The sequence below is a fragment of the Mycetomoellerius zeteki genome, unplaced genomic scaffold, assembly GCF_001594055.1.
Source record: "Mycetomoellerius zeteki isolate Tzet28-1 unplaced genomic scaffold, Tzet1.0 scaffold197, whole genome shotgun sequence".
Classification (NCBI taxonomy): domain Eukaryota; kingdom Metazoa; phylum Arthropoda; class Insecta; order Hymenoptera; family Formicidae; genus Mycetomoellerius; species Mycetomoellerius zeteki.
Genome location: NW_017256926.1, coordinates 564199 through 589758, shown reverse-complemented (window position 1 = coordinate 589758; position 25560 = coordinate 564199). Strand labels below are relative to the sequence as shown.

The 25560-nt window shown below is 32.7% G+C and overlaps 1 protein-coding gene across 1 annotated transcript; it reads right to left on the bottom strand.

Moving 5' to 3' along the window:
* Positions 1–52: 52 nt before the first annotated feature.
* Positions 53–25174, bottom strand: kdn (citrate synthase). The gene is made up of 4 exons (XM_018447067.1): positions 24981–25174; positions 4126–4281; positions 2218–3141; positions 53–921 (listed from the first exon to the last, which is right to left on the bottom strand). Exons 1-4 carry the CDS (start codon positions 25023–25025, stop codon positions 655–657), a joined length of 1392 nt encoding a protein of 463 aa, XP_018302569.1. The 5' UTR covers positions 25026–25174; the 3' UTR covers positions 53–654.
* Between the last annotated feature and the right edge of the window lie 386 nt (positions 25175–25560).

Sequence of the window (25560 nt, the reverse complement as noted above, 5' to 3'; positions counted from 1 at the left end):
CTGTTTAAAATCCATTTAAAACATGTTTTTTTTACCAACCCTGGATTTTTTGCACTATCGTGGGTTTCTTCACAATTTTGGCAGTTTTCACTGTTGGACCAATCTACGTTTCCACTTATATAAGCAGCTATGTTGCGAGAATACCCATTTAAGTCTGTCCCCGCAATTGATACTTTCTAAGAATTTAACTTAAACCAGCCATATTTTTAAATCATGTTACATCATATATCTGTATAATTAATTATACAGATATAATGTCTGCCTGTGTGATTAATGTCTGTTTATCGTCATTCATACTTGAAAGTATTGACAGCGGGAAGATAATTAATGCGAATTCGTTGACAGGGAACATTGATGTGTCTTAATAATTCTACATTTAGATAATACATTAGACGTAATTATTTGTCGCGTTTAATACCTAGCCTTGTGTCTCTTTTATTCTCGACTCTCTCACTCTTTCGCTCTCTCCCAATCGCACTATCATTTGCTCAATAAGGCGCGGGCTCGTTGAGGTGGTTCCATCGAGATTGGTATCAAAATGATCTTATCAAAGTTCCCGGCGCCGCGGTTGACACTCGAATAAAATCGAGGTCAGGACGACGAGACTCCGAGGTGATGCTGGTAATCGATCGTCGATCCAGTGAGAAACGGTCCTTAAGCCTTGACAGCCTTCATAAGGAGATCAGTGCTGAGGGACTTAGGCCTCTCGATGGGCAGTCCTAAGGCGCGATCCCAAACAAGAGAAGCGAGCACGCCCAACGCGCGCGACACGCCGAACAGGACGGTGTAGTAGTTCATCTCCTTCATGCCATAGTATTGCAGTAGCACACCCGAATGTGCGTCCACGTTTGGCCACGGGTTCTTCACCTTGCCAGTCTCCAATAAGATTGGCGGCACTACCTTGTACACTTGCGCGACGAGCTGTAAAAGAGAAAACATCAACATTAACATTGATATCAAAATTTGATGCAAATTAACTTGGAATTAAATCAGAATTATGCTAATTAAATTCCGAATAGAGTGTACAAACTGCAATGTACAATGAGAGGAAAAGTTGCTGATTCAAAAAAATATTAGTTTATTCAACTATATATATATAAATGTAGCAGATACGAGTTGTCAAGCAAATATTTATTAATTTTAAACAAATATTTGTTAATTCAAACAATTAACATGATATATGACTCACGTATAATTTAAATATAATATATGAATACTCGACCATTAAATGAGAATAAATTGAAATGGATAAAAATGAATTCATTTCGACATTTCCGAATCCGCGCTTCTGATTTTTCGAATCTATTTGAATCCATGAATACATCTGAATTCAACATAATGAATAGCTCTTTCGTATTTTAATTAATTTTAATTAAAAAAATAATATAATACGAATATCGCATAAATCATCCAAATTCAACATGATGAATAGCACATTTCATATTTCAATCAATTTGAGTAAAAACATACTTATGTCGTAAATAAGTTAGCCATGAATATATCCCAGTTCAAAATTATGAATAAGAACAATCTCGTTTGAATTCACTTTAATTAAAACAATTTCAACATAATTTGTAAGCTGTGAATACATCACAGTTCAAAATTATAAAATACGCACTTTTGTTTAAATAAAAAAGTTATGACGAAAATATGTAAGCCTTGAATTTATATCCGAGTTCAGTATTGAATAGGAATATTCCTGTTTCAATCGAAATGTATATAAAAATACTGTTCTATTTACAAAGAAGGAATTATAAATGTTACTATAACGTCAAAAAAATATTTACAGGAAGATTTATTTTCATTGTTTTTTTTTCCTATCCATTTCATAAACAGAAACAAATTTATGCCTTCAGATATCAATTCATTTTAATTCATTTCAATCCGGCTCCGGACTCTAAAGCTTGAATTCGAATAAATTAAAATGAATTGGAATTTTTAATTCATTTCAATCCATTCTCGTTTACTAAATAATCACTACGAATTAAACGCATTTAGTCAAGTTAATAACTTTTTTCTCAGTGTATGCAAATAAAAATGCAACGTAGAAAAGAATTATATATAAATATTCTGAAGTTAATTTTCTCAATTTTTATGGCAATATTTTTAAATATTTAAAGAGGCGGATTAATGAAAATTCAGTTATTCTTTTTTATCTAAAGTAGAATAAAATCTTTCTACTATAATTAAAACATTACAATAAGATGCGTGATATACCTTGAATAACGGATCGTCCGACAAATGTTTCAGCGCGAACTCCCTCTGGCAGGCGTACCTCGGATCAGTTTTCCTGAGAACGGCGTGTCCGTAGCCGGGTACGACCTGGCCGCTCTTCAGCGTATTCCAAATGAATTCCTTGAGTTTGTCGTCGCTGGGATTGTCGCCGACCTGACCGCGCAATTTTTCCAGCCACACCAGCACTTCTTGATTAGCTAAACCATGCAGTGGTCCGGCCAGACCATTCATACCGGCAGAGAAGGATAGGTACGGATCTGATAAGGCGGATCCCACTAAGTGAGTGGTGTGAGCGGACACGTTACCACCTTCGTGATCCGAATGGATCGTCAGGTAGAGACGCATCAGTTCGATAAATTGCGGATTGTCATAACCGAGCATGTTGGTGAAATTCCAGGACCAGTCCCGACCAGCGTCGACAGAGCCCAGACCCTTGCCGCCCTTGTAGATGTTGCGATAAATAGTGGCAGCCACCACTGGTAGCTTGGCGATCAGATTCATCGAGTCCTCGTACACGCTTTCCCAGTATTTGGTTTTGTGCACACCCTTGTTATACGCCTTAACAAATTCGCTCTCGCTGTTTAGCAACGTGATCGCCGCGGAGAACTGTGTCATCGGATGTAGAGTTTTCGGGAAATTGTTGAGGGCCTTGACCACGTGCTCGGGTAACGAGCTCCTGGATGCCCATTCTTGCGAGATGGCCTTCACCTGCGCTTCCGTAGGCACGTCGCCGGTAATCAGCAGCCAGAAGAGACCCTCCGGGAGCGGTTCCGCGCCGCCGGACGCCTTCGGCAGGAGTTTCTGGCACTCGGGAATCGACTTCCCGCGGAATCGGATGCCCTCCTCCGGATCCAGGACCGATGGTTCCCACACGAGGCCCTTGATGCCGCGCATACCGCCGTACATCTGCGTTCAAAGCAAAGTATGTTAGATGACTGAGCAATAAAATGAAAACTAATATTATTGCAAGAATCAATTATTTTCGATTAGACTTCTTTCGGCTGCCTAAATCTTCTAAGCTTTTTAAGTTTATTCTAATTAATTTCAATAATATTAATATAATCGAATGAAAAATTAGAGCTTCGAGTTTATTTATTAAAATATTCAAATTTCTCGATAATTTTCTTCAAGAATACCGCTATATATTTCCCATTTATTAATTAAAACTAACAATATTCTGACTTGTGAGTAAATTCATATTTAAAAAATATCATTAGCCTCGTTATTAACATTAATTAATTATGCATTATTAACATTAATAAATAAAATAAATTAAATGTATTAACATTAATTAATTACGCACAACATTAATTAATTATGTAGAGATCGGCGCGATAAGTATAAAAATAGGCCTACATGGAGTGATGAATGAGGTCTTCATACGCGACAAGTAAGATCGTCACGTACGAGTCAGCTCATTCGATAATTCAAATAATTAATCGTCACGCGCTGCATTCAACTGATAGTCAACGAAAAAATACACTACTTATTGACGCTGCTGTGACGATCAGAAATTATCAACATGCGTTACGATTATCATGATCACATAACAAGCACGCGGCTTTATCGACTCATCCTCAGGCTGGTAACGCGATTAATAATCCGTCTATGTTCCTCCTCGAATTTATGATTATTATAATTAATTATAATTAATAATAAATGCGAATATCTATAATCGCGATACAGTTAAAATTAATCGCAATAAAAAATTGTTAATTAAAAACGTTAATAATGTGCAGGACCGCATATCTCTTTCCTATCTTGGAAATAAGATTTTATTTTAGAGAATCACTGTTTCTCTGACTAAATTTAAAAATAATTCAAATAATTAATCAAGATTAAACTATTTTATGATAATAAAAAAAACTGATTGATTAATAAAGTGCGTACCATATCGACGGTGACTTCTCCGACTTTGGTGGACCCATGATTCTTACGGAAGGCTTTGACTCGCTCCTGTTCCTTCGGGATTCTGTCAATAAGAACCTTTTTAAGATCCGTAGATGCATCAGTGAGCTGCCGTACGAAGACTGCCGACGTTATTTTCTGGAAGAAAAAACATTATAATTAATAGCTGATGAGAATAATGCAAAATGCAGAATTTATCAAAAGCTGGTAATCTCAGGAACAAATACAGACGATATATATTGTTCGAATATATATCAAAATCAACCATTTAAAATACACAAAATTTTCCGATCCCTCACTACACAATGTGGGTCATTTGTGCCCACGGTTAATTTTTATCACTTTCACAAGTACACAACAATTATTAAATAATTATAAATATTATTAAGTAACTACACAGCCACACTGTAAAAAGAAATGTGTTTTATTCTTGTCCCTATTTTTTAAACACTTAAAAATGTTTTAAACTTTTTCAAGACAAAACATTTTAATATCTTAAAATTAAACACTTCTTTTTTCAGTGCATATATATATACATTTTATTATAACATATTTAGAAAGTATTTATAAAGTTGTTTATTTAAAAAAATTAAAGAAAATAATAGAAACCATTATTTAACCAAGATCGAATTCCTATATTAACTTGAGAAAAAATCGAATATAATTGCATTTATTTTAAATGTCAACTTAAATATTTGACATGAAGGATAAAAATTGTAGAAATTGTATAATTTAATTTATTGGATTGAGCAAGAATTCTTCGCGTTTCTTTTGTAGAGGAATTGAAAGACAAGTTTTAAATGTGTAAAATCTCATTTATAAAGCATTTTTTTTCCTATCTTCTTTCAAGCTTCATTCTGTTCAGTATTATTTCTAAGAAATGCAGGACGCGAATGACTCCAATCGTGTGTACTCAGGATTAAATACGGTAAAAATTATATTATGAGATTCCGTATAATTATACTATAGTTAAACAAAAAAATTGTTTTATCTTTTTTCAATAGACGACTTTGGTAAGCATAATTTGATTATGTATTCAATAAGAATATATTCAAACAGAATGAAGCTTGAAAGAAGATAGGAAAAAAATGCTTTATAAATGAGATTTTACACATTTAAAACTTGTCTTTCAATTCCTCTACAAAAGAAACGCGAAGAATTCTTGCTCAATCCAATAAATTAAATTATACAATTTCTACAATTTTTATCCTTCATGTCAAATATTTAAGTTGACATTTAAAATAAATGCAATTATATTCGATTTTTTCTCAAGTTAATTTCTACACAAACTTTTGGCCACTTATTTTCCGTTTTTGATTCTCTTGCGGAACATCCTATGCGTGACGTACGCATTGTGTAAAATATCGTCACGGTGGAAGACACATGTGGATTACGTAAAAGCGACAAACTGCTAACTATTGTCAATGATGTACCCGAGTGTTTGTTAGGTTAGTAAATTCGCATTGGAAAACTATTTCATAATGCTATAGGAAACGAGGACAGATCCCAATATGACGATTTTTTTATGCAACTGTCTCGTGTAATTCATAAAATTCACAACATATGATTATAACATTTTAGCGACAAATTTAATACTTTACTTTAAGGAAGATGCTATTGATATTTTTATACATCTATTTGGCTCTAAAAAATAAATGTCTGAGAAAGGAAATGTAATGAGAAATGGCATGAAATTGATTTATTGATATTTTCATACATTTATTTGGCTCTAAAAATTTACGAAGGATCGGAATTATCTAAAAATAATCTTCAATATTTTTTAAATAATTTTTACTCGATTCTCTCGATCGCCAGTTGAATCTAAATTTTAAAGACGAAGCATGCAACAGTTATATATTTATACGCGAAATGTTACGAAAGAATTACGTGGGAGTGATATGTTATCCCTTGTTAAACTCGTAATCGGTTCTTGCGTATGACGACATAAAAAAAATCCGTAATCGTTTCTCATCTCGACACGCCATCGAACGTTATGAGATACGTTAGATAGTAGATAAGAATGAGATGGGGTCTCGAGGTCATTATCAAACAGAGCGTGCCGTTTGCGGAAACACATTGGGGGAGGGGGGGGGAGAATTAATTCTCCACTCGTTCTCTATGAAGGATAAGTATTTATTATCTTAAACATGATAAATATCTCAATTTAGATCAGATCAATTTTGACCGAATCTTGGAGTCGAAACGAGTTCCAAGAGTCGCTCCGCGCGAGTCTCGAAATCGCGATTGCAACAAGTACAAACCGACAGTAGTCTTCACGATAACGACGAGTAGTAGGTAATGGTGACAAAGATAATGATAAGAATTGCAGCTGTAGATAAAGGCAATATGCGACGGAAATATCCAGGCTTTTAAACGAGGAGTGGAAGATCAATATCGCCAATGGCTGCGTTCAGTAGAGAAAACTCTAATCAGTTAGCGCTTAGTGATTCTTCAATATAATTGAATCCTACACTTAGATCCAGTGAAGAACTAAAGGTAAGAACCAATCATATTAAAGACTATCATCACAATCACTAAGCACTAACTGATTAGTATTCTCTATTGAACGCAGCCAATGTGTGCAAGCACACTAGCGGGCCACGTGACTACGAATTATGAATTACACGTTCGTCAGATACGCAGATACGAAGTTGCTTAATTCTCTTTTTTATCCCCGTTGAGCGAAGTGAAAGTCGCGTGATGTGTACATACATACATCCGGAGCTCGCTTATCTTTGGATGTAGCATAGCCGCGAAAGAGCCGCCTTCTAATGGGCGTAGATTATTATAGGCACGTGATGTGGCATTTTGTGAACAGTTAAGGCGAGGTAAAGAGCGAAGTCAAGACGAAAATATCGACAAATCACAATGAACTCAAAATAATGGGTCGATTAGAATCTCAATTCGATAAAATTGTAGATATTTCTATCGATAGATTAAATAAGGATTCGAACTCTCTAAATTCTTTGGAGCAAAATCTCATTTTAAAGAATGAAAATTAAAAATCTTTTCTATGTACCCCTAAGTTTTACTGATTAATTTTAATTTACCATAGTTTCTTTTTTAAAGATTGATATTTTATAAATTGACTAACTTACTATAGCTTCTTTCTATTTTTAATCAATTACTTAATTTGCTTTTTAATTATCGTTAGGTAATTTATACTTTAACTACGATTGTTCCAACTCATCTTCGCTTGACAACGAAGATTCGATGACCAATCGTAAAAAAAAAATGACCAACGCCGCACTCACATAAAAACAGGATTTCAACTTGTAATTATAAATCATCCTCAGTATGTCCAATACTATACATTTATTGTAACAAATTCAAGAATGTATTAACTGTAACATTTATCACGATATTAATGTAAATTGATCTATGTATCATTAACGAATATCTAACTTTTCCGCCGAAATTGCTGAAGAAGGACCCATGGTTTCGAAACGTACACTGTTTTTATTGTTCTTATTGAATAAATGACGAAATATTTTATTTATAACTTTTTTATATGCTCGATTATCGACCGTTCTTATTATAATTTTGTAATGAAAATTGAACCAGTCTTGAAAAAGAGTGGCTCAATTTTTTATCTTAAGGCCAGTATTCATAGTCTGTTCATTCAAGACTGTCTCAAGTAATGGCTGCGTTCAGCAGAAAAAGCAGCTTTGCAGCTGTTGTAAAATTCTTTAATATGATTGGTCTTGCCTTTAGTTCTCCTCATTGAATCTAAATAGTATATAAACCAATCATATTCAAGAAGTTTACAACTGTTGCAAAGGTGCTTTTTCTGCTGTACGTAGCCAATGTCTCAAAATGCTAATGCGATTCTCTGATTGGTTTATGACATTTTAAGACTGTACTTAAGACAGTCTTAAAAATAAGAATCGGTCATAAATACCGATTTAAGAGTGAGATTTTACTCTTCGGAGTAAAATTCACTCTAAGTTTCAGAGAAAATTATTAATTTCAATTAATGAGTATCTTTATATCTTTAATTCATGAAAAACGATGAAGGAAATCTCTGTTACGATTTTTAATAACGTCATATCCGAAATGTTGGATCTTGTAATAAAACAACGTATTTAAGTAATAAGTTCACTAGGAAAAAAAAGAATAATAAGAAAAGATTCTGCAAAACTGGACTTTATACCTCTGTTTATCTTTGACGTCGACAGACAATAATTATTAATCAGTTTATTAATTATTAATTGTTTTTCTCTGTAATATCATAAAGTGACTTATCAAAGTTTACGATGCGGTAAGACGTCGGTAGTCCAGTTTAAAAGTTAAACTGTCACACTAGAAGTCCATAAAGATTGTCGACATGCATTTTTCTTAGGGGCAAATTCCATTGGAGAACCATAAATTAACTTTTTATCAATAATAATTTGCGTTTCTATCTTTCTTTCAAAATAATTATGACGGTGCAAGACGATTATCCGACAAAGTAGTATTACACAGCTGCCAAGACAAAAAGAATATTGACGAAGTCAATATCGTCAAAATCAATTTAAAAAAAAAATAAATTACACGAAGGAAATGCAAATATTCGTCAACGAAGGTAAAAGGTCAAAGAAAAAAACAACCCAGGATATCCAGGTAAAAAGTACGAAAAAAACAATACCATATATCACAAGGCAGTACTATATTCACCGAGACTGGAATGTGAAATTTCGTTGAATATTTAAACGAGTTTAAATTAAAAATGTCACATTATATTATTTATATAACTTTTATATTATATAATATCATATTATAGATAACACTATCATAATTATAGGTAACACAATAAATTAATACATTATATTATAATTGTAATCATTATAATTATTATATAACATTGTAAATATATTATATAATAATTTTAACATATTCAAATCGAAAAATTAAAACGCTTTTCCTAGATTTGTATCAAAAGAGAAACGAAACACATTGCACGTTACGTCGCGTATAATTGCCACAGTGCACCTTCAAATTCAAAAGGCTCAAAGATCATTTCGTCGCATGCTCTTATCATCATGTCACTGATAGCGCATGTTCCACGCTATTTTTTAATCACGTGGTAACGCGATTACATAGCGCCGGGGAAATTCGCTTGATACGATGCTCGCACTTGAACCCGTCGACATTGACCTTTGTACAAGAAGCCACGAATCGTACTTTTTCAATCTCACAATGTAATTGCAACGTTAAAAAAATTTAGGAAAAGCTTCATCGAGGGGATAATTGAAAAATATACTTAGCATACGGCTCAATCAATCTACAATCTACAATTATACTACACTGGAAAAACGTACTAAATTTTAATAAATCATTTGTTCGAATAATACTAATTTAATTCTACTATTGTAAATATTATTAATATAAAAAGATATACATTACTAATATTAGAGGAGAAGGTGGTATTATAGCTAGTGTATATATTGTGGCCTCCCTTAATATCTCCGCTATTATATAACGAATCCTAATGATTACTTATGGAATTTATTTAGTTCAGTAGCTCGCCGTTACACTAATATTATCAATACTCAATAGCCAGCACTTATTTATATAACGCAATTTTACTTTTAAGTATTTCGAAACGTTTCTGAGGTACATTTTAGCATTTAATTACACCTACTTCCTCATTTTTTTTAAACTTGAGCGTATTATCATATGAATATATGTATTTTTGAGTGTGTTATGTGCTATTTAACATTTTATTTGACTGTATATATTTTGAGTTATGCAAATTTAAACAATACCATGGCATTTTGCTAATGTGGCCCTCTATGAATATTGATTACTTACGACCTCTTTTTTGAGGTTTTCATATCAAAATAATTATTTGATAATCGATTGTAGCTGTTACTCTATAGCTTTTTTTATATTACGTGTACTATTTTTTGTACTGAGCAACTTATATGCAGAAGTTATATGAATGTATATACATTCATTTACATACATTTTAAAATATTTTACTTTTTTGTTAATTTTGTAACCAAATACTATTTTCTAAACAAAATTAATATTTTAAGGCTGTTTTTATGGTAGGCCACATTATCACCCATTTTTTTCTTCCATTATGCAATGTCGCCACATTTTTATTAATAGTATCCTAAGTAATAAATATTTCGTAACTTTAAGTCCAGAATCGATTCAACAACATTTTAATGAATGTAATTGTCAAGTTTTAAACTTAAATATTGACAATAACAAAGTTATTGTGTAAAATGTAACTGGGGTGCCACAATACCGCCTTCTTCTCTGCTAATACATATATAAAAGATATATTTATTTGGTACAAGAACCATTAATTTGATTTAACTATCATTTTTATGTTGAGTAAATATTTATTAAAATTTAGTACATTTTTTTTCTCAGTGTACATTTTTCATTTTTGAGTACTCTATCCAGTTCCTATACAATTTGATTTCTTAAGAGAAGCTCAAGAGGTACAAATATATAATATTTTTGCGGCCAAGCGTTAGACAGCACGCGAAATTTTGGCAGCAAGCCAATGGCATAGCTAAAAATAAAAAAACTTGATCGACTTAATGTGCAATTCGGGTTACCGTGTGCGAATAACGCGACCGTGATAAAAGGTGCCAAAGTGTCGGAAAAATTCTAGTTGCCTCCACGAGAATACAATGATCCTTTAATTAGAGAAGTATGCAAAAGCTATTTAAATCTTCAAGGAAAAAATTAGGAGTATGAGGAAAATAATACAACAGAGATAAATATAATAGTAACGATAATTTTTATCGTCTGCGATAATCTCGATCGTCCAATTATAATCGCTTCAATCTTTAATTAACGAGGATGACTATTCGCGGACACGCCAAAAATATTTTCCAACATTTTCTTAATCGAGATTTATCGATCAAGGTCGGATTTTGTGGATAACACGTGGAGCCACAAATCGATTGAACAATTGGAGGACGCCTAGTCTTCGAAGGTCAATCATGCGTGCGGCAAATGCGATTGACCTTTTAAAATATGCATTTAACCTGCTCAATCCTGCGGTAGGACAATTGATGGTAATCTTATTAAGAGGGATAACGTATCGGTTTAAGTACTCACATGTATACTCTCTAAATTCTTTGGAGTAGAATCTTACTCTAAAAGTGATCCTGTACGTTAATGATACTGTCAATGTTAACAATTATTGACAATATTACTGATCGTGTATTTAATATTGATGGATTGATGTAGAATACTGACGGTGAACTGGATTTTAATTTTACAACATCGGTATCGCTTTATTAGGATCCATGTCACAGAATATATATATATATATATATATATGTCACAGTGTAATAGATAATGTACGTAAAATTAAAGTGAAATGTATTGTCAACAATATGATCGTATAAGGTTGTAAGAATACTAAAAATATTGATGCATTGTGCAATATTGTCATTATTACTGATTCAATATTACTGATTAGTATTATTGACCGTGTAGGGTAACTTTAAAAAATTAAAATTAAGCTACTCCTTTTCAAGATTGGCTCAATTTTCACCTGTTAGGCCCGATTGCACCAATATTACTTTGATTTTAAGCGAGGCTTAAAACTCTCTTTGTTTCTGTCTCTTTTTCAGCTTTAAAACGAGACAGAGAGAGTTTTAAGTCTCGCTTAAAGTCAAAGTAACGTTGGTGCAACCAGGCCTTAGAGACAGATTTCACTCTTCAAGAGTGACGATTCACTCTAAAAGTCTTAGGCCTGATTGTACCAATGTTATTTTGACTTTAAGAGATGCTTAAAACACTCTCTCTCTCTCTCTCTCTCTCAAGCTGAAAGGAAAAGTTTTAAGCTTCGCTTAAAGTTAAAATAAAGTTAAACCCATTGGTGTAATCGGGCCTTGGAGTGTATATACACATGTAAGTAGAAACGGATCCAGACTTGCGATTTGACTCGATACTCTTCTACAGACGCATCGCAATCGCGAAATGCGAGATCAGTATCAGGTTTAAATTGCGAGTTATACGCAATGATATTTATCGCGTGGGAGATGAGATCGTGGATATAGACACGGGCTGACTTTCGCGTATCAAAATGCCACGGCTCGTTTTTCAATAACAGGTTCCGGTTGCGAGCATGCGAAAGACGAATTACATCTAAGGTAAATACAATACAGTTTCATTATTGTTCTATATACATCAGATTCTATATACGACGTGATATAATGTGAAACACTAAAAAAAAGCTGATGAAATATGAAGATGGCCAGATTCGCGAATAATAACAGCTGATAAGATTTTTCAATGAGTCTGAATCTTCTCGGCGACTGATAACAAAGTTTAGTCACGCGGGGTAAAGTTCACTATAGTCAGCAATCACGTTTACACGGCTCGATTTACATCGAAATTACAACATATCGATGTTATGAAATGGCCAATCATAGCTACTCCTTTGAAGAATGAAATGACTGTTATTAGCTAGTTTTATAACATCGATATTATAACTTCGGCGTAAATCGAGCCGTGTAAACGTAGTCTATATGGCATACTTATAAATTATACGGACAAAAGTAATTTTCTTTCGTATAATTTGTGATTTTTTTAAATAATACCACTGTGCCAGTGTTCGTATTTTTAAATTTCTGTTGCTGACAGTAAAATTGTAGGTACTTTTATATGTTATACATAGTATTTTACAGTAAATGCAAATACACACACAATTTATTAATCCCTCAGTTTTCAAAATAATATTAAATTAAATGATGAAGTTAAAGCTTTTATTTAAATAATATTAAATTAAATGATGTTAAATATATTTTTTTAAAGTACTAATAATATATTCTAACACTATGCTTTTAAATATCGATCGATTATAACAAACATTATATTAATACTTTTCCGCTTCGGCCAATTAATAATGTATCCTAATTATATATATGGTATAATAAATGTCGACTCATTTATGTCACCCGGAAAACGGGGATGATAAGAACTTCCAATGCTCACATGCACAAATTCTCCAGACATATGTCGCACATCTAATGTACGTCTAATGTACATCTAATAATAACAAATCACTGAGATGTGGTAGGTATAAATCATAATTCACGCATTTATAAATAATTTCTTTTCCTGCTTCTACACTGAAAAATATACTAAATTTTAATAAGTACTTGTTTAAATAGTACTAATTGAACATTTACTACATGTAAATATATATTTATTTGATATAAGGATCATTAATTTAACTATCATTTTTTTATAGAGTAAATATTTATTTACTATAAGTAAATATTTATTGTAGTTAGTACTATTTAAACAAGTATTTATTAAAATTTAGTAAATTTTTTCAGTGTACAGAAAATTACATACGATCTGGGAATATTTTTAGGAATAAATCAACCATTATATAAGAAATTAAATCACATATCTGAAGGAAGAACTTCAGTGACATACATATCCTGTGTACAGAAATCTCGATATATAATAGATCCGCAATCTTGAGATGTTTCATTCAATAATACAGCGAGTGATTCACGCTGTATCTCTAGAAATGCATGTTACTCCAAATGAAGGAGGAATAACGCAATAGGCAACTCCTTTCACTTATTATTACGTCAATAGACGTACCTGCATCGATCATGTTGACTCAATAACAAAACATATTATTCACGTAGTGACGATTTGAGAACACGAGTACAATAGATTTCTGATTGGCGGGCTCGTCGCTGCCCCAGGATGACGGATTTATCTTTTTACATGTGTTGACTGATACTCTGGCACATTTGACGTCATTTTATGGGCCGTCATATTGTATACTACCGTGGCTCTCATACTCACGTTCATGATTATCTTTTTTCATGTGTATAAAACATTTCCGATTGTAAAAATTCAATTGGCGTAGAACAAGATCGAGACACGTCGTTAAAAAATATTTTATAAAAAATATTTTACACTCTCAATAATCTACGACCTTGTAACGCACTTCTTACAAGGCTAAAACCAACTACTTGTTTTTCTTCGTAGATTAATTAAAGTCTAATTAATGTAATATGCAAACAATAGAAAAACTCTAGTTTATTAAACAATTATAAACTATTTAATTATAATAATATCTAATTGTAAGAGTTAATATTTAAACTATTTAAATTATATATATTTAAATTATATATATATTTATTGTTTACTTAAATTATTATTAAAACATTTAGCCAATTTAGTAATTTAATTTATTTAACTCTATTGCAAAGATAACTCCATAAGTTATTAATATTTTATTCTTCTATAATTATGCATGTCCATTATCGGATCCTCTATCTTGTGCTATTATGTCACTAATTGTTATTGTGTATACACGGAAAGAACAATTTTGTTGGAGTGTTTAAAAATGCAGGTAGATACACATTTGAAAATAATTTTGGACTATGAAAATAATTATAAAAGATGCTCAAGCTGTTTGTCAAAATATCAAAATTCTTTGTAACACTGTTCATCATACTTGAGTTTTCTACATCATTATTTTGATAATCCAACAAAATTATTTTTAGATTTATAACTAATAGTTAAACTTTTAGTTACTTCAAAATCGTTCTTTCCGAGTATATAAACTAAATTCTTGTGGAGATTTATAAATGAAATCTCATTCTAAAGAATGAAAATTGAGCCAGTCTTGAAAGAAGTGGCTCAATTTTGAATCTTTAAGAGTGAGATTTCATTCTTTAGAGCGACAATTCATTCTAAAAATTATATATGCATATATATATATATATAACTGCTAGCCTTATTAATGGACTTTGCATGTAAGACGTTTACGCGATTAAATTAGACTTGGATCGGCGATCACCATGAGCGCACGCAATTCATTTACGATACCTTAAAAAAAAACCGGACATGACTCGCTTTCATGGACAAGGACATTATTTTCAGAAAAATCAATATATAGGTCCTTTCGCGAGAACTATTTCGGGATTATTGGATTAATCGACTATCGTATGTTGCTGCATTTTTCATGAAAGCTATACGATCCAGCTTGTTTAGCGTTTAGCCAACTGACACGATTGCCCCGTTTTCCTTCCTGCGAATTCTTTCGTCACGGAATATTAAGTCGCTTTTTCATTAAGAAACGAAAAAGGAATTTTTTCGATTATGACATACCATTTAACGAAAATTATCATGCATTAGCATGCATTACGTGTTACTGATAACGTTTCTGCGTGCGTGTTTCATGACGTAGTGAAAAAAATAATGAAAAATGGTATATCTAAACAGATAATTATACAATATACGACATATATATGTATACTATCTATAAATGTACAAATGAAATTTATAAATAGATTATAATAGAATACATCTCCATTTCAGAGTTGTCATAAATTCTTTAGTCTAAATTTTTTCCCTGATTTCCAAACAAAATTTCATGATTTTTTCTGATGTATTTAATATTTTGAAAGTTTTTGTATTTTCGTCCTGATTTAGAAACCGTCAAATATTTTGTTGAGAGTGAAATTTAACATAACAATGTAAATTACTATTAATGTTGCTGACACTACTTGCATTTAATTGTTAAGTTGGTAATATTCCAAAATTGCAAGTGATGTAGGTATATTAAACTTTTTTAAAAAAAAAATGTCTTAATTTTCCCAAAAATTTTGCAAAATTTCTTGACTTCTCCCTGATTTCTCTGACCGTTTTCAATTTTCTTGACATTTCCCTGATTTCCAGTTTTATGGAAATTATAAAACCCTGCATTTATACTTCGAAAATAAAAGTCTATTAGCACGATTGTAATTTCTAACTGGTTATGCCATACATTCGTACAAAAAGTCGATCTGGGAATAAAAATGGAGGCACCGAGGTAAACTTAACCGGTTTGTCGACCAAGGTTGTAAACCTTAGTTCAGGTTGAACACTTTTACTTGATACGCGAATGATGTGGCATGAGAGTTTTCTGTTTGCTTTTGTGAAGAAAAAAACAAGTGTGAAGAAAGAACCCTACCGTCAATTAATAAGAAGTAAGAAGCTCGAGAAGGATAAAAAAAATAAAGGTAAACAAATAGAGATTGTAACGAATACAGGACATTGCTACATAGTCCTAAAAATCTATAACTTTTCCCGATAAGATTTCATGACTTTTCCTGACTTTTCCTGACCTTTTTAGTTTTTTGAAATTTTTTTTGTATTTTCGTTCGATCTAAATGTTTTATTGAAAGATTAATGTAATATAAATTACTATTATAATATAAAATTTCCAGACTTTTCCCTGATTAGTTTTGTGGCAAAGTCGAAAGAGCCCTATCGGAGTAAGAAGCTCGAGAAGAATAAAAAATAAAGATAAAAATAAAGATTGTAACGAATAGAATTAAATAAATAATTCTAAAGAGCTATCTACAATAGAGATAGTTTCAGACTCATTCTTTTCATTAAATTCGCTGGAATTTCCTTCATTCTTAGGCTCGCAGTTTAGCTCGCATAGCGACGTAATAAAGTCCCTTAACACGAGACAAGTTATTATATGATTGCACAAACTGAACTTAAATTGCGTTTAATCTAAAAAAATTATCCGCACGCACAATTACGTCATTGCATAGTATATTTTAGGAATAAAACGTAGAAATATTAATTTTTTCTAAAATATTAATAAAAAATTTGTTTTTAATTAAAAGAATAATTCAACATAAAATGCTATATTTATGTGTAGAATATATTATTTAGATATCAATTTGTGTTAAAAAAATATTATATTGTGATACAAAAATTATGAAGAGTAAATATGAATCTTTTATGCAAAATAATAGAATATTAATATATTATTTGACATATCTTTGTGAAACGAAGCATTTCGTTCTTGATGTAATTAAATTAAAATAAGAGTTTGGGAGGTTTTTTTTAAACCACATTTCTGATAAATTTGGCAAGAAAATTAATTTTATGGATTATGTTTATGACATTGTACTTGACATATATATCACACCTGTACATACAATATATATCACACACGGCACTTGTTATCGCCAATTGTGTAATCTGCATCTGAAGAGCATTACGAATCACCCGCGAATCATATTTGTCTAATTCTTCATGTGCCACATAATTGAATGGCGCTAAAATGAGCAGATGTAATTATCCTTTAGAATAAGATGTCCTATTTTTTTAATAATCGCCCTAATTTTCGTCTGTCAATAACATAAATATTTTGTTTTAAATTTTTCGTGATTTTTCGTATTCTAGAATTGTAATGCAATCACTGTAATGCGAAATTTCGTAATCATATAATTAACATGATCGAAATTTTGTGTTATATAATTATTTAAGCAAAAAAATTTTGTGTTATATAATTATTTAAGCAAAAAAATTTATTATATGTATTATTGGATATAAAAAAAAGAATTATACTTACATATCATATAATTAATAATTATTTACAAAACGGACTCTTAAATTTTAAACAATATACAAATAAATAAAAGTAGGCTAATACGAGTCAGCACAAATAAACGGCTTAAATTCTTTGTGAAATAATTTAATACTCACAATCAGTAGTTGGAATGATGTCTTCTTTATTTAAACATTTCAACTCTCTTTGGAGTCTTCCTCAGCAATGTAGATACAATAGTATTAATAGCTCACACGTCCATAATGATTAAGTCATTCACAAATTGACAAAGATGAAGCGCTAGTGATCAAATGATCATTAAGGAACAAGAAGCGTATTATGAAGGTTGGTTACATATTTAAATTAAATACAGATATGTTGAATTTGGATATCGCTCGTCATATACGGACGTGATTATAACATGTGCAATAATTATATCCGAATTCAACACATCTGTAATTTGAATATGTAACAAAGCTTCATGACACGCTTCTGTTCCTTAATGATCAGTAAGCTTCATCTTTGTCAATTTGTGAATGACTTAATCATTATAGACATGTGAGCTATTAATACTAATGTATTTACATTGCTGAGGAGGACTCCAAAGAAAATTGAAACATTCAAATAAAGAAAACATCTTCACTCCAACTACTAATTGTGAGCATTAAATTATTTCACAAAGAATTTGCGCCGTTTATTTGTGCTGACTCTAGCTTACTTTTATTTATTTGTATGTTTAATAATTATTTAACAAGTATTAAAAAAGATTGTAATTCTATGATGATTAATTTATTTACAAAAAATGTTTTAAATGTAAAGATAAGAAAAAAAAAATATATATATAGTGAGATTGTTGATGCAGAAATGACTATAATATTATATACATGTAGCGGAATACCAAAGAAAGAATAAAATTTCATTTTATGCAAGAACAACAATTGTAAACACTTGTAAGTTTCGTTTTTATGGAAAATTCATTATGAGCTACTCTGTAATAATAAATGACGTGTTAAATAAAAAGTGACACGATAAAATGCATTTTAATCGCTTGTTTAAATTTGTTTCGCAACGAATCATGAGATAGCAATATAATTCCGACCAGCTTAATATTGAGTAAATATGCAATTTTTATCGCACAAGAGTAGTAAATTATAAAACATTCGCTGCTCAAAATAAATGTGTCAATATTTAACCATGCTTTTAATAATCAAAGTGAGATCATTGTTATCTTTGAGATGATATTTACGTTACAAAGACAGATTAGGCTTCAAGATTATTATATATTATGCATGTATGTGTTACTCATACTAATCATAATAAATGACACCAAAATACTAAAACCGATTAAGTTCTCAGTGCAACCTTTTTATTGTATTGAATCAATTTATTTTATAGCAATTATATAGCAAACATTCTCTCTCTCTCTCTCTCTCTTTCTGTTTTTCTAAGGCTTTTAATTTTAAAACCGTGACATAACTGAAGCCAAAATAACATCATCGTATTCACATTAATTCTGAATTGTGCTGGTTATTACCTCAGACGCCTCATAGTTAAAATTATATTGCAGAAATTTTAACTGTATAAAAAAAAATTCTTCATCATGGCTCGTCAAGAATATAATAGAGATTTGTAAACAGAGAAAAAAAATCGTTTTGTAAAATATGCGATGACAGTAAAACACGCGTTGACATGAAGTGAGGTCAAGTGGAAGGCTCTAATAATAAACGATACGCGTTCGGGTTCGAAATGAAAGAATCACCCCTGAAATAGTTCGTTACGCGATAGGCTATCGTGCATAGTCGGCATTAGGTAACAGATGAAGTGTATATATGTATACAGTCGCACGACAACAAAATTACGTCAAGCCTGCCAAGAATCACGATATAAAAAATTCACTCAAGTAGCTCTTAGTTCCTCACTCGTCATTCAGATATTTTCATATAATAAATATTAAAAGATGTAATGTGATGTTGCAATCTCTGTACGAGTCTACTGTACAAGGAAAAAAAGTAACTCGGTGAATTCATTTGATTAATGTCCTTATCTCGTGAATTTCCGAGATGCATACACAGAAAGAACGATTTACTGAAATATATAAAAATTGAGCTAGACACAGATTTGAAAATAATTTTATTGGATCGTCAAAACAATTATATAGGAAACTCATACTCTCTAAAACAGTTAAAATGAATCCCGCTTTGAAAAGCAAAATCTTTAAAGAATGAAAATTGAGCTACTCTTTTTCAAGACTGACTTAATTTTCATTCTTTTATAGAATAAAATTCCAAAATTCTCGTAAGAATTTGGAGATCAATGATGCAAAAAATTTTGATATTCTAACAACTATTTTGAGTGTCCTGCATAATTTTTTATAGTTTAACAAAATTAGTTTTAGATCTGCATCTAAATAAAAAAAAATTTAGATATAGTCAGCAAAATCGTTCGTTTTTCTATGATATATATATATATATATGTATATAAGCCTATTTTAAGATATAGAGATCTCCAGTCGATCCTCGGGGGAAATCTCAACCCTCAAGGACTTGGCGATTAAGGCAACTTGGCCTAATTAGAACGCGGGACTAGCAGGGTTACGGTCGAGTCGATGTGGATTACGGGGACAGCAGGGTGCAAGAGGATTTTCGGCCTCGAAATCGCTGCTAAAATTAGCCCAGTGTCTTGCAAGACTGCTCAATGGACATTAGGCCTGTTCTTTTTGGCTGAACTTTTGCACCAGTTCATCTTTCTTCTTCTTCTTTCCTCCTGAAGGGAAAAGGAAGAAAGATGAATTGGTGCAAAAGTTCAGCCAAAAAGAACAGGCCTATTCTGCGCCAGCGAGACGAAGGGGAAAACAGAGTAGAGTATCGCGTTATTGTGCATACGTGCGTATACAGGATGTCCCAAAAAGGTCGGGACACCTAAATATCTCGGGAAATATAAGTTTTACAGAAAAGTGTTTCAGACAAAAGTTATATGGTTTAAAAATATCTATTTACTGATCCTATCAGTTTGACCTTGGGTTGCGTAACCAAGGTCAGGTCAAGGTTACATTGATTTTCTTAAATGGAACACCCTATTTTTGATTCAAGAATCTAATAGCTGATGTCGAGAGCTTTCCAAAACGCTATAATAAAATATTTTTTCATGAAGTACTTTTCAAGTTATAATGCTTCAAAGTTACAGTATCGTCGGCACTATATTATAGCGTTTTGGAAAGCTCTCGACATCACCTATTAGATTCTTGAATCAAAAATAGGGTGTTCCATTTAAGAAAATCAATGTAACCTTGACCTGACCTTGGCTACGCAACCCAAGGTCAAACTGATAGGATCAGTAAATAGATATTTTTAAACCATATAACTTTTGTCTGAAACACTTTTCTGTAAAACTTATATTTCCCGAGATATTTAGGTGTCCCGACCTTTTTGGAACACCCTGTATACGAGAGCTCTGCTTTATGTGTGCACACGTGTGCGCGCGTTGTGCAACGTCTCATCGATATTATTTTCTCATTACGTGCACGGAAATGCAAAAAAACCTCGTTTCTCATAGAATTCTGCGTGATGGTTACGTCACCTTTGCGTATCTCAAGAGTTCAAATCTCTCAGATGAATTATATTTCGAAGAAAGAGAGAGAATAAGCTCCGAAAATCAAGATTTATTGGCAACTCCCCCGTGGAAATTTTTATCGTCATTTAATGTATATTATATAATTATAAAATATATTAGAGAGCCGCCTAGCACCACGATATTGATTCAAATTCAATGAAAAAACGCCGCACGAACTCCAGAGCGTCTTCTGTTCTGAAACGTGTCGTAACACGTCGGAGCGTGTTGCGAACTAAGTATTATACTACATTGCGGACAGACTGTATTCTATAACAGAACAAAAACGCGTGCAGTAGTATAAGGGCCATGGTCACACAGAAAGACTTAAATGTAAGCAAATCGACCAATTACAGTAGATAACGTAAGGCAATAACGTAAGTAAGCAATAAATAAAAAATATCGATTTATTGATTGCTTACGGAAATTTGTGTGCAGGAGTCCTAAAATAAATGATGTTAAATATGAAAAATTACATTTAAATCGTGCGATTCAGAGACTCGTGAATTATCTCATAATTCAAAATGCTCAAAATTATTCCTAGATAAGGACACTTTTTTCTCACGGTCACCGCGTATAATTAATTTCGCGAAGTCATGCGACGCGTGTCAGTCGGATGAATGCACGCGAGTGGATTTCGAATGTGCATATATTGAAGACGCGTTGGCACGCATTGCGTAATGGCGTAATCGTATGTAGAAATGGATTTTCTTCAAGCGGAATCAGAAGCACAAGCTCGAACTTGATCGTGAAATTCGAATCTTTATATTTGTTCTTCTTTATCCCTCTCCTCTCTTTCTCTCTTTCAAAAGAGAAAGAGAGATAGATAAATAGATAGATAGAGGCGTTTATTATTTGTTAATTGCGTATTTCTAGCTTTATATTTTTCTTATTTTTTTATTTTAGGGCAAGTCCTCTAAAAAGATAAAAATAAAAGAAAAATGTAAGGGTAGAATGCAATTAACAAAAGTAATAAAAAGGAGAAAGAGGAAAAAGAAGAGAAAGAAGAGGAAGGGAGAGAGAGAGACTTGACGGAATCAACACACAATGCGGTTTTGTCCCCTCTATTACATCGTAAAATTCTATATGTATTAATTAGAGAGAAAAAAATATATCTGACGTCAGTCTTGCGGTGAAGAACATGTCATCATCGCTCGCTCGTAGACTCGATTACTCTTTTTTACAATAATTTTTCTACTGCTAATGTAAATTGCGCCAATATACATCATGTGCGATGAGATTCTCTTTCTTAAATCCTTTCGTCACTGTCCACCTTCGTTGTGGGAAGAATGAATAATTCACGCAGACTATTACAATAGTTGACATTTACGAGCGTATCTGATTGTATCGGCAAAGTCAAGCGTTTAATACTGATATTCCGCTAAAACGTCCGTTATGCAAGAATCGTAATTAACGCTGTAATTAATACCAGATATGGGTCGAGCACAAGTGTATCTTTAGAGACTCGCGGATGCAGACAGCACGAGATCGTTTCTATGCAAGCTCTAAAATTATCGATTAAAAAATTAATTTAAAAGACTGTTAGATGAAAAGACCGCGTAACATGTATATTGATTAAACTCAAGGATTTAGTTAGTTATCTACTTTTTTTTAAACTGATATCATCTCATTACTATTAACACACTACGACACTATATATTTCTGGTGTCTAAATATAAAATTATATAATATATTTTCTATCTTCACTTATTTTATTACATTAAATATAAAATCTATTTACGCCACTCTGTATACTTTCTCCGCGTTTGAACATAAAATATATAAAGATATAAATGTATATAAAATATATTTATTATGTTCATCTATATTTATTTTATTAAATATAAAATCTATTTATGTCACTGTGTATAATTTCTTCATATTTGAACGTGAAATATATTAAAATAAATATATATAAAAAGTATAACATTTCTTATGTTTATTTATACTTTATTTTATTAAATATCAAATCTATTTTTTACGCCAGTTTATAATTTCTCTATATTTGAATGTAAAATATATCTAGATTCAAATATGGGGGTATCTAATTTATGTTTCTTTTTTATACTTAATTATGTAAATACTGTTGAATGTTGAATGTATGTATGCCATACGTCAATGACAGATAAACATTTATTTATGTTAATATATTACTCACGCTAATAGAAAACCTTAATTCCTGTTACTAGGTATGTAGAACGCATATTGCGGCGGGATTTCCCTCTGTATAAAGTATCATTTAAAGTTAAACTTAAAGGCTGGAGGAATGTTTGCGCCAGAATCCAATTGCAATGGATAAATCTGTACCATTCATGGGACGAATGATCGATCTCGGGACGTTCCCGAATCGATTCGATGCGCTGGCAAACACGATGCATTTTATGTGCATGTGACGTGTCACCGAGTGCATCGCTGGAGTTACATGAAGACGCGTGGCATCGACTGTTACGGATCGATCGACTTAAATGTTTAAGGGAAACAGGGGAATCCGATTATTATGCAATTCTCTTTGCAACGTGCTCCAGAACTTCAATATCGGAGTCTTTAATAAACTCCAAAGAGAGATTTTTCCCCAATAAAATAAAAAAAAAAAGAAACAGGAGCTACGGTTTTCTGAAACACCGAGTATATAAGGTTACGATAATTTCATCGACGAAATTCCCACTCCAAAAAATCACAAGCAATGAAAAACGCGCTTCGACGAATTAATTTCTTTCTAACCATTGTATTAACTCTGGGTAAGTTTGAGTCTTGCGTGGATCACGCGCAACATTCGCCTAGACAGACATATTTAGATTAAATATATAGACGTGAGAGAGAGAGAGAGAAAACGGATGTACACTGAGAATAAGCCCCATTTGAAGGAACTTTAATACAATGCTGTCCAGTAAGCACAAAGTTACATGTAACGTAACTCGCTAACTCCGTTTATTGTAATTTTTCACTCAACAATATAACTGTAACATAACAGATGTGTAACATTACAGTTATATCGTTATAATATAATACAAAATATAACTGTAATATAACATGTGTGAGTTAAAATTAAATTAATTACAGTTATATTACAACAGGTACGTTACATATGTAACTTTGGGTTTGCTGGGTAGCTTTACTCATTTTAACATATATTCTAAGTCAATGTTCGTAATAATCGAATCACGCCTAGACAGACATATTTAGGCTAAATATATATAGACGTGGAAACGAATTATATCGATAATAAACCCCATTTAAACTTTAATACAAAGCTGTTTACTTATTTTAACAAATTTGTTCTAAATTGTTCATAATCGAATAATGATATTTCTGCAAGGTCACATAACACGACACGCGTTAAACCGCAGTTTGCCGCTTCCTCCTCACTCGGCCGAAAACGAAAGGTCTAGATTCTACGGTAGACTCCTCGCACACAATGACCGATCAACACGTAACATTCGCAAGAAGCACACATGTACACGATTCATACAATCAGGAAAAGTCCTTTTCAAAACCATCTATCTTGAATAGGACAAGAAAAATCCTGTTGAAGGACCGATCGTGAAATCGATCGCGGTCGCTCGATTGTCTCCCTATCGACGAATTCGGAAGCCCTATCCTCGTTACTTTGCAGAACGGGAGGGTTCCGTCCAAGCCGGTCGATAGAGAACACTGCGGTCAGCCGTTCGCGGTGGTGAAAATCAGCGCGGCCGGCGAAAATCGCACCGGGGTGATTTTCGAAGGTGTCCACGTTCGTGGAATTTCGAATTTCGAACACCCGCCGAGCTTTTCTTTGTATCGAACAAACGACTGATAAATTCGAAGGGCGCGAAAGCGCGTGAGAACGGCGCTAACTTTCCTCATGCGGGAGGAAAAAAAGGGTTGAGAAGGGGGGAGGAGAGCGAGGTTTTAAGGAGAACGAGGGACTCACCTGCACGTCGAGGCAGCGTTTCGGGGTAAAGCGGAATAGCGCCATCCTCTTTCTAACGTGGGTTGTAACTTGCGCAGGTGTCACGTACCCTCGAACTGACCGACTCGACCGTCTGACTAATCGACCGAACCACGCGGTGATCCTGCGGCGCTCCAACTCGACTGGCTCCGCTGCCTCCGCTGGCCACAACCGCGCCGCTTTCGCCGCTACGCTGCGCGCGCATACATTCGAGCGGTGCCCAACTGCGGCGCGCTTCAGACAGTTCAGACCGTTTCAGGAGCGGCTGCGGCCGCGATGCGCCCCGTCCCAAAATTTCATAATAGGTCTGTTCGCGTTGCATGCACTCTTTGCACTCAGTATCTTCGCTTTCTCTCTTTTCAACGTCCAAATATATATCCATCTCATTTTAAGTGCAAAAATATTTGAGGATTTCAAGCAACGCGAATAGACCTACTGATTACCCGGGAAAAAATGTTTTATAAATAATTATATTATATAAAATATTTTTTCCCGGGTAGTTTTCTCTGCTGAATGCAACCTTTTGTATGTCACCAATTTAGGGTGATTTCTATCAATGTAA